General features: G+C 38.1%; 1 protein-coding gene across 1 annotated transcript in view; it reads left to right on the forward strand.

The window, feature by feature from the left end:
* Window positions 1-9,145, forward strand: part of LOC107689718 (GRAM domain-containing protein 1B-like) — a 38,527-nt gene that overhangs the window by 22,013 nt on the left and 7,369 nt on the right. The window contains exons 3-12 of the mRNA XM_016487851.1: window positions 1,676-1,892; window positions 3,490-3,510; window positions 4,480-4,500; window positions 5,987-6,047; window positions 7,096-7,355; window positions 7,558-7,756; window positions 7,862-8,005; window positions 8,105-8,223; window positions 8,336-8,478; window positions 8,591-8,694. Coding sequence (XP_016343337.1) covers window positions 1,676-1,892; window positions 3,490-3,510; window positions 4,480-4,500; window positions 5,987-6,047; window positions 7,096-7,355; window positions 7,558-7,756; window positions 7,862-8,005; window positions 8,105-8,223; window positions 8,336-8,478; window positions 8,591-8,694 — 1,289 coding nt within the window. The remainder of the gene's footprint in view (window positions 1-1,675; window positions 1,893-3,489; window positions 3,511-4,479; window positions 4,501-5,986; window positions 6,048-7,095; window positions 7,356-7,557; window positions 7,757-7,861; window positions 8,006-8,104; window positions 8,224-8,335; window positions 8,479-8,590; window positions 8,695-9,145) is intronic.

The following is a 9,145-nucleotide window of genomic DNA, read 5'->3' on the forward strand; positions in this document are numbered from 1 at the left end:
AATCAGCAGCTTAGCAGCTCATTTGCCAGAGCTGTGCTTCCCATCCTCACTTTGTAAATTGAATGCAATGATGCAAAAGAAAACATTTAAGCAGCTGATCTAACAGATTCTTGACAGCATGACAGATGTAGATCTATGCAGCGGTAATTTGATGCCACTGTTTCTGTGAAGGTTTCATCTGCAGTGATTTATTTGCCGTCAGAACCTTCTAACTTGTGGACTTGTGTTCTGGGAGGGAACGGCTCCTTGAGTGCTTGAGTGTTGCTGCATGGGCAAAATCACAAGTGCATTAGGCTGATATCATGAACCCAGAGAGATTGTGAGATGTTTTATGAGTTGCTGTATTTTATCTGCTCGCTCTCTCTCTCTCTCTCTTTATCTCTCTTTTGTCACACTGTGTTTGTTTTTCCAGACGGGCAGCTCTTAGCTCAGGTATAGAACATTAATAATTAAGATAGAGCTTGGTGCCCTTCCTGAGGGACAGATGAAGGGCTGACAGCAGGAAGATGGAGGATTGCTGCATAGAGAGATTGAGACGGAGATAGATGGAGTGGTTCCCCTTTTGATTGAAAAAAGTTTTTCATTTTCTGTATTATCTACATCATCTTGACCTTCGTAAGCAAATAGTCTGATTAAGAGTTTCTGTGTGTTTGAGGTCAGCGAGTGAGTGTCATTCTGATGGTTTTTCCCAGAAGGTGACTTTAGAGGTTGCTCTTCATTAGCCTAGAAGAATTAATGGAGTTCTCAGTGACGCTTTATTTTAAGTATCAATTTTGCATGAGATGTTTCTCCGAAAAGCCCTTTGAAGAAATAAAAGAGGCAATAAAAAAATTAACATGCACAGTATGACTCAGTTCATTTGGTACTGGGAAATTTAGAGATCTATTTGAGTTCATACTGAGATTTTTGATTGCAGATAGAATTGATTGAAAAATATAAGCATGTGTTGTGAACTTTTTGGATATTATGGTCTCAGGAGAAAAACACGAGAAGCAGGAGACTAAAGTAAAGATCTCTGTATTGCTCTGTTTAATTTAGTTCTTTCTTTCTTTCTTTCTTTCTTTCCTTCCTTCCTTCTTCCTTTTTTCTCAGTTTTGTGCTTCAGAAAGATTATCAGATGCTTAGTTCCTGTATTTTGACTAATCCTGTTTTTCTGATCTAAAAAAAACACCTTATGAATTTGCATTCATAATTTCTTCTACAGATAATGTGATATTATCCGTGATGTGGAAGTTCCCAGCAGAACTGCGGCATTTTTCGATGTGACCCCCGCTGCTGTGTTTTTGCTCAGAGTTGTGAGATGTCAGTCTGAATACATTCCTAAGCTGACAGGGCAGAGGTGAAAGGCCAATGAGTGGCCTCCTGGGAAAATGTGTGTGTGCACATGTTTGTTTAGGTGGTTGACTTCTGTTGTTTTTAAACTGAGCCAGTGGTTTTTTATTTACCTGAACCTAACTTTTCAGAAACCTTTTGCATTTTCACATTTTCATAAAGACATTCAGTTTATTAAGCGTTTTGCTGGTTTAAAGAAAACTTCCTCTGACACATGAGCACTGCAGATCAGTGTGTCTGGAACTCGTGTGCTTAAAGTGTCCGGCCATCATCCAACATACATTTGTATTCCTTTGGACATACAGAATCTGTTTTTTACTGGATATGTTTCTTATTTCTGTAGCACTGCCAGTAACTCGAACCGCAGCTCGCCGGCCTGCTCACCCGTCCTGCGTAAACGCTCGCGCTCCCCAACACCCCAGAATCCAGAGGGAGAGAACATGGTGGAAAAGAGCTCCGATCATTCCTCCGATAAATCCCCCTCCACCCCAGAACAAGCCGTCCAGCGCACCTACAGCCAGTCGCTTCACACCACCCGCCCCGGAGGGAAAAACTCCAAGGTAAACGTGTGTGATTGTACTTACTGTACTTCCGCTCTCTCCATTTTCATATACCGCATGTCTTGCACATTTATTGCTACAGTGGGATCAAATTCTGTATCAGTTTTTAAACTCAATTCTGAGTCATATTATAAAATTGCAGATGATTTATACCCATAAAGATGATTGTCCACGTGTTCTTATATGATAACAATGTTTACAGTTTAGCTTTCCAGTAAACTGACTTCAAAACCCAGTGAGCTGCCAACCTAGAAAACATTTTTAGGCATCATATTATTTGAGCAGCATATTCAGTGTGGATAAGGCAGTCCCAGACGAGTTTATAATATTTATTATAAATTTTAAAAATTAATTAAATTAAAATATGAATATTAAATAAAATTGCAATAAATTAAATTAAATTTAATGATAATCTATTCATTTATTCTCATTCTCATTATATATATATATATATATATATATATATATGTATATGTTAGCAGTTCTCAAACACTGGAAAATTGCAAAAATTAAAAACATAAAATGTATGTTTAATTTTAAATTGATTTATTTAGATTAATTTTTTATGTTTAAAGTTTTTATTTTTATTTTTTAATAAAGATTTGTGCATTTAAGAGTACTTATGTTTCAGAATAAATAAAGTTATGTCATAAAATCACGAGCCTGTTTTGAGTTAAAGGTCAGAATCTAGCTTACATGAATAAAAATCACAAACATGAGGCTTGTAAATTACATAATTTTATGTATATAGATTTATTAATTAATGTGTGCTTTTTTCTTTTCAGATGTATCATTATGAAAACTTAAATACAAGAAAGTCTAAAAGATTGTAGACCATCTACAAACGTTAAATCTACAATTAAAATGTTAAGGTTGCTGCATATGTCTGAGAGAAAAAAAAGCAGTGCTTGATTTTTTTTTTTTTAGCTATTTTCAAAGCATTCAATGTACTCTCATTATAAAAAGAACTTTAATACTGTTTATTTAGTTCTAACAAGTAAGTTTTTGCTCAAAATTAACAAAAACAATTTATTCATAATCTCTGCACAGGAGAGACTTGGTGTTGTTTCCAAACAAAAGAAAATGTATCGGCATCAGCTGTCTGCCAAAATGAGTTTAAAATTATCCGCACATCAGATATCCAATATCATGCATCCCTAATATATTTTTGAACTTAATATTTTGCTTCGAAAGATGTAGACAACGAGGCAGCAAAGTAAATGTTGAAACTTGCTTTCATTTTCATATCATTGCATCTGTTAAAGGATTTAATTTGCAAGGTAAAAGGTTGAGTTCTCCTCTTCAATAAGAACAATATATTTTATTAAAAAAAGTATGTTTCACAAAATGAAATCATTTGAGAAATACTTTATGCCTGTCAAAAAAGTGAGGCACATTTCATTCTGGTCTGGAGTCAGTAATCGTTGCATAATCATTTCATATTCATCAGCACCTCATGTGCAGAAGTTAATCACAGAACATCTCTTTGCTATGTGGAGAAGCTTTGCAACCCAACAGTGTTTTTTCATTTCTCTGCACTTATTCATACAGTTTTGTTTTTGTTTGTTTTCTGATATCTTCCTCTCATGCATGCTAGTCACACAAGAGACTGTCTAAAGTAAGCATCACTCTTTTCTGCTCTACTGTACCTCCACCCTGCCTGTGAGCCATCCCATTAGGCTCTGCTTTACCTGTCTGTGCTAAGTTAACATGCTAAGCAAACCCTGTGCGAAACTAGCTAGCAATGCCAAGTTGAATGTTACGAATTGTCTGATAAACTGTGAAAAAAATTTAATCTTGACAACAATCTGTACCGATGCAGCATCACACCAAAGCAGTTTTCAGTTACCGATCCCATATAGAGACACTAACTCGTGTCGCAGAGGCAGAAAAACATATATATTAGTAAAACATCTCCCACCTGACCTCTTACTCTTGATGAACTTTCTCTCCAGTATGACAGATTAAACCTGATTAAAGTAAGAAATCGATATTTGTGCCCTTGAGTCCTGCCCCGTCCTGTGAGAAGGGTCCGCAGTAGAGAACTGTAGAGTCTCTTCTGTCTCCATTCTGCTGTTGTTTGGAGTCAGAGAAAGAGAGTTTTTGCAGAGATTTCTCTTAGGTCTTTATATTTGTGTATATGTATCATAAAACTGTATCATAATCGCTGCTTAGACTCGTTTGAAGTAGTTGTGGTTTTGTAGATCAGTCCTAAATCAAATGTTTAATACGTTTTGCAACATTTGAAAGAAAAGCTTTGATTTAGTGTTAACACTGCCCCCTTGTGGTAGCTTTGTGTATGAGAAATGTGATACAAGCGCCGATGAAATCCCATACACAAACAGAGCTTTCCCATAATCCCTTGTTTTATGGTGTACTCAAATGAATTGCATGTATACCTGTGCTGATCAAACATTTTTGATAGATAGATAGATAGATAGATAGATAGATAGATAGATGTGGTGTGTGTATCATATGTATATGTCTATTATAAATGTTTGTATATTCCCTTAAAAACTCACTCTAATGTTTCTCTGTTCCTCTCTCGTTTCTTTCAACATCAACATCTGATTCTTCAAACTCACAGAAGAGTCAAAGCTGGTATAACGTAAGTCTGTTTTTTATTCTTCATTATGTTTTGCTCATATGAGTGATTTTTGATACTGAATGTTGTGGGTTTGTATGATATTGGGGTCATTCTTTAGGAAATGGATGCTGTTTTTCTTTATTTAAATACTGTTTTGTTGCTCGTCCACAAGGCTTTATCAGTTGTAGGATGATGAGAATCGTGTGAATCTGAGAGCTTGTCGCCTCCCAGTGTTGTTTGAGTTAAACTGCTTTCACAGACATTTCATGTTGGAAATGATGATTACCTCTTTCTTCTGTAAGGCTGGATGTTTGACCTGACATTTCCCAGCATTTGTTTTCCTGTGGGAAAGAGTAGATTTTTTTTCTTTGGGTCAGCCAGCTCTTAATGATATTTTTCATCATTTTACAAGTGCCTTTGTGATGTTTTGTCAATGTGTTATGGTCGGTCATAACCTCCGGGCCATCTCGATGAAAGTGCACTGCAGAACGGCAGAACAAAGACTGCAGTGTTCTTTCTCTCAAATAAACAGTGTTTCTGTTTCTGTCATGGATCAGGCTATATATGCATAGTATAGCTCAGATAATGTGGTTCTGGAGGAATTCGATGAAAAACATTTCAGTTCATATGAGACTTTGAGGTCTCTCCTGAAACTGATTTAGATTACTGAAAAATCTGAGAAGCAGGAAACTTAAGAGAAATTCTCATATGTGACCCTGGACCACAAAACCAGTCTTAAGTCGCTGGGGTATATTTGTAGCAATAGCCAAAAATACATTGTATGGGTCAAAATGATTGATTTTTCTTTTATGCCAAAAATCATTAGGATATTAAGTAAAGATCATGTTCCATGAAGATATTTTGTAAATTTCCTATTGTAAATATATTAAAACTTAACTTTTGATTAGTAATATGCATGCTAAGAACTTCATTTGGACAACTTTAAAGGCGATTTTCTCAGTATTTAGTTTTTTTTTGCACCCTCAGATTCCAGATTTTCATCTTGGAAAACCATACATCAATGGAAAGCTTATTTATCCCCCCCGAATCACTTTAAAAGCAAAACTGAATGTTTATATAATGCACAGTATTTTACAGTTCTTGACAGGTGATTTTTATTTTATTTTTTGCAATGGACAAATCTTTTTTTATATTATATTATATTATATTATATGATATTATATTATTGTTTTATTTAATGTATTTTCATTGCCTGAAGTCCACTGATAAAATAAAGTGAAAACATACATTTTCAATTTGAAGCAAATGATCTGCACTTGACTCAAAACTGTAAGGCGGTTCCAAGGGCAGTCTGAATGGGCATGAAGCTTCTGCATGTCTCTATAAACAGAAGAAAACAGGATGCGTGGACACCAGCATCTGTGTGCCGATAACTGTGCCTGTTTATAAAGATCAACAGGAAACAAAGATGCTGGGACTCTCTCCAAGTGTGAGCTTATCAGAAAATATTAAACTTTGCTCATTTTTGTTTTTCCTGGGTGGACAGACAGCCACAAGCTGTAAGATGTCAGCTGTAAACACTCTTCAGATGTCCATTCCAGTAGGGCGTAAGTGAAGAAAATGCATTTTCACCACAGGACTGTAAATAATCACATCCCGTGTGCTCACGAGGAGGGGTCAAGTCATTTTTATTTGTATAGTGCATTTTACAATCAATTACGTTTAAAAGCAGCTTTACAGAAAATGCATTAGTCCTTAAAACCCTGAGTTAACAAGCCAAGAGCAACTGTGGCAGGGGGAAAAAAAACCCACGTTAAGCCAGCAGAAGGAAGACCTTGAGAATAACCAGACTCATCTCCAACGAAATTCCATTACTTTGCTCATATTTGACACTGGGCATCAAGTGACAAGCCGACATAGTACCAATATTGTTTAAATAAGGGACTTTCTTAGAGCTTCCAAAACAAATGCTATGAGATGGTTCTACCGAGTGTCTTGCTCCTGAGCTGAACAATGAGTCTGCCTCAGTAGTGGCCTCAGATGTTTTGCTTGAGAGGGGATTGGCGGAGAGGCCAGAAACAGAGATGATTCACCCATTTGGCATCCCCTCAACATCCCCCTTCCACCAGCGCAGGAAGTTAACTAGAGTTCGTTCACCCCGTGAGAGTGCGAGCATGGAGAGAAGGAAGACTGAGGCGTTGTCCTTGGCCGTGCCTCAACACTAACACCATAAAATGACTTGTGCACAATGGGGGCCTCTGTGATTCTCTCTCAACCATTCTTTATCTCTCCATCCTATATTTTTCTCCAACTCCCACTGTTTTGATCTCTTTCTCCCACCTCATGAAACAAAAAACCCCTCTGCTTTTCATGGGTTTCACAATGAAATTAAAACATTTGTGGAAGCTGAAGTGTCTTGTTCAGACATTAAGCCCCTCAGGGTCTTCAGGAAACTGACAACAGCAGCTATCGCTGCAGTATAAATGGTGTTTTTGCAACATTTCTGGAGAGACATGAAATCTAGGTTGACCTGGGATTGGGAGGGGTGTAATGACAGTCCTAGGAGAAGCATATAAATCTCACAGCTCTTCGATCATGAGTGAGTCAGATATACCTAGTCAAACTTGGAAAATTGAATTCATTCATTTGCTGTAGATATCTTCATTTCTCCTCCACTATCCATCAGTCCATCCCATTGGTCTATTCTGCTGCCCGAGCTGGTAATCTTGACCTGCAGCTGTTGCCCCTCTCCCTGGTGCAGGTACTGTGAGGAGATTCCCGCTGAAGACAACGAGGCCAATGACAACTGCCCTAAAACCCCAGACGCTAAAATGGACATCAGCCCCCAGCTCCACAGGAAGGTTTTCCCCAACAGCAGTCTGAACTCCATGGACAGCACAGACGCTCCGGTCAACGTAAACACCAGATCTCTTCACACAACACATCACTGCATTACTGTGGGAATAATAGTTTGTATGACAGTAATGCTTTACCGGGTGGTTAAGGTTGCCGTACCTGACCATTGCAGCATAACGTTAGGATGGCAAACTCATGTTTTGGGTGTTTGATATTTTATTAATGAAAAATATTCACAAACAATCTTTTCTATCTATGTAGTTTAACGTGCCCCCAGTGGAGGACTTCAGTGGCTGCGTCCCAGAAGACCTCGTACCCCTGCCATTACCTGACAACAAGCTGTCAGAGACCAGTGGCTCCGCACATGCCCCCGTCCCCGTCCCCTCACCTTCCCTTGACTTCAGTGACAATGAGGACCTCCCCACTGAACTCAGCGACTCCTCAGAAACACACGATGAGGGTGTGTACGCTCTCCCAACACTGATTTCTACATCCAACAATTTCTATATATTGTACCACATCTGGCCTGACACACGGCCTCTTCCTGTTTCTGTGTTCTCTGCAGGGGAAGTGCAAGCCTTCCAGGAAGATCTGAATGGGAAACTGTACATTAATGAAGTATATAAGTTCAGTGTGGATAAACTGTATGACATCCTCTTCACTGAATCCCAGTTCATGAGAGAGTTTCTGGAGCAGAGACGCTTCTCAGGTTGACCAACTCTATGTAATAGTCTTTATCCAGCTATCTGTCTGTCTGTCTGTCTGCCTATATCTGACTATTATTGATTTGGCCTTTTTTCTCTTTCAGATGTGGTCTATAACCCATGGAGGAAAGAAGACACTGGTAATCAGAGCAGAGAGATCATGTACACCATCTCCCTCTCCAACCCACTGGCCCCAAAGACAGCCACAGTTACAGAGACGCAGGTGAGCTCACCAGAGGAGACAAACAAGCCGCATACAGTACATGGGACATGTTTAATGTAGTTTTGTCTTGATGATGCTATGAAAAGCTGCTGTTTCTTTGTTTTTCTTCTAGACTCTGCACAAGGCCAGTCAAGTGAGCGAGTGCTACATCATCGACGCTGAGGTGATTGCTCACGATGTCCCGTATCACGATTACTTTTACACGCTCAACCGCTATATGTTCACTAGAGTCGCCAAGAACAAGTGCCGCCTGAGGTAAAGCTTGTGCTCTATATTTATTAACTCTTTACTCTATTTTAATGCTCTGCTAAAACATTTTCTAGCATGTAAGGGTAAAATGCTGTGTTTTTTTGTATGAATCTAAAAGGGTGTCAGCTGAACTACGCTACAGGAAGCAGCCATGGGGATTGGTCAAGGGCTTCATTGAGCGAAACTTCTGGAGTGGCTTGGATGAATATTTTAGATATTTAGGTATGTTTTAGTAGAGCAGGGACTTAAAAATTTAACTGCATAATAAAGTATAAAAATGATAAAGATAAATAATATTTATGCCAATAATGGACTATTGAAAATTAAAACTAATTTTAAATCATTAAAGGGCACCTATTATGCAAAATACACTTTTATATGGTGTTTGGACATAAAGGTGTGTTTGGCAATGTGTGAACACAACCACCCTACAATTACAATTTTTTTTTATTTTTTAATCCCCATTAAACCAAATCAGTCTCACTAGGCCTGCCGTTTTGATTCTCTAAGCCAGTGTTTCCCAACCGGGGTGCCGTCTGTCGAGAGCAGGGGTGCCGCATAAAAAAAAATCATTTTTTTATATTTTTAAATTGCTAAAATGTTCCAAAAAGCATCTATTATATAATATCAATTTCTGATGTCGCCAATAATTAGAGATGCACCGAAATTTCGG

This window comes from Sinocyclocheilus anshuiensis, unplaced genomic scaffold (genome assembly GCF_001515605.1).
Source record: "Sinocyclocheilus anshuiensis isolate Anshui unplaced genomic scaffold, SAMN03320099.WGS_v1.1 scaffold393, whole genome shotgun sequence".
Lineage (NCBI taxonomy): Eukaryota > Metazoa > Chordata > Actinopteri > Cypriniformes > Cyprinidae > Sinocyclocheilus > Sinocyclocheilus anshuiensis.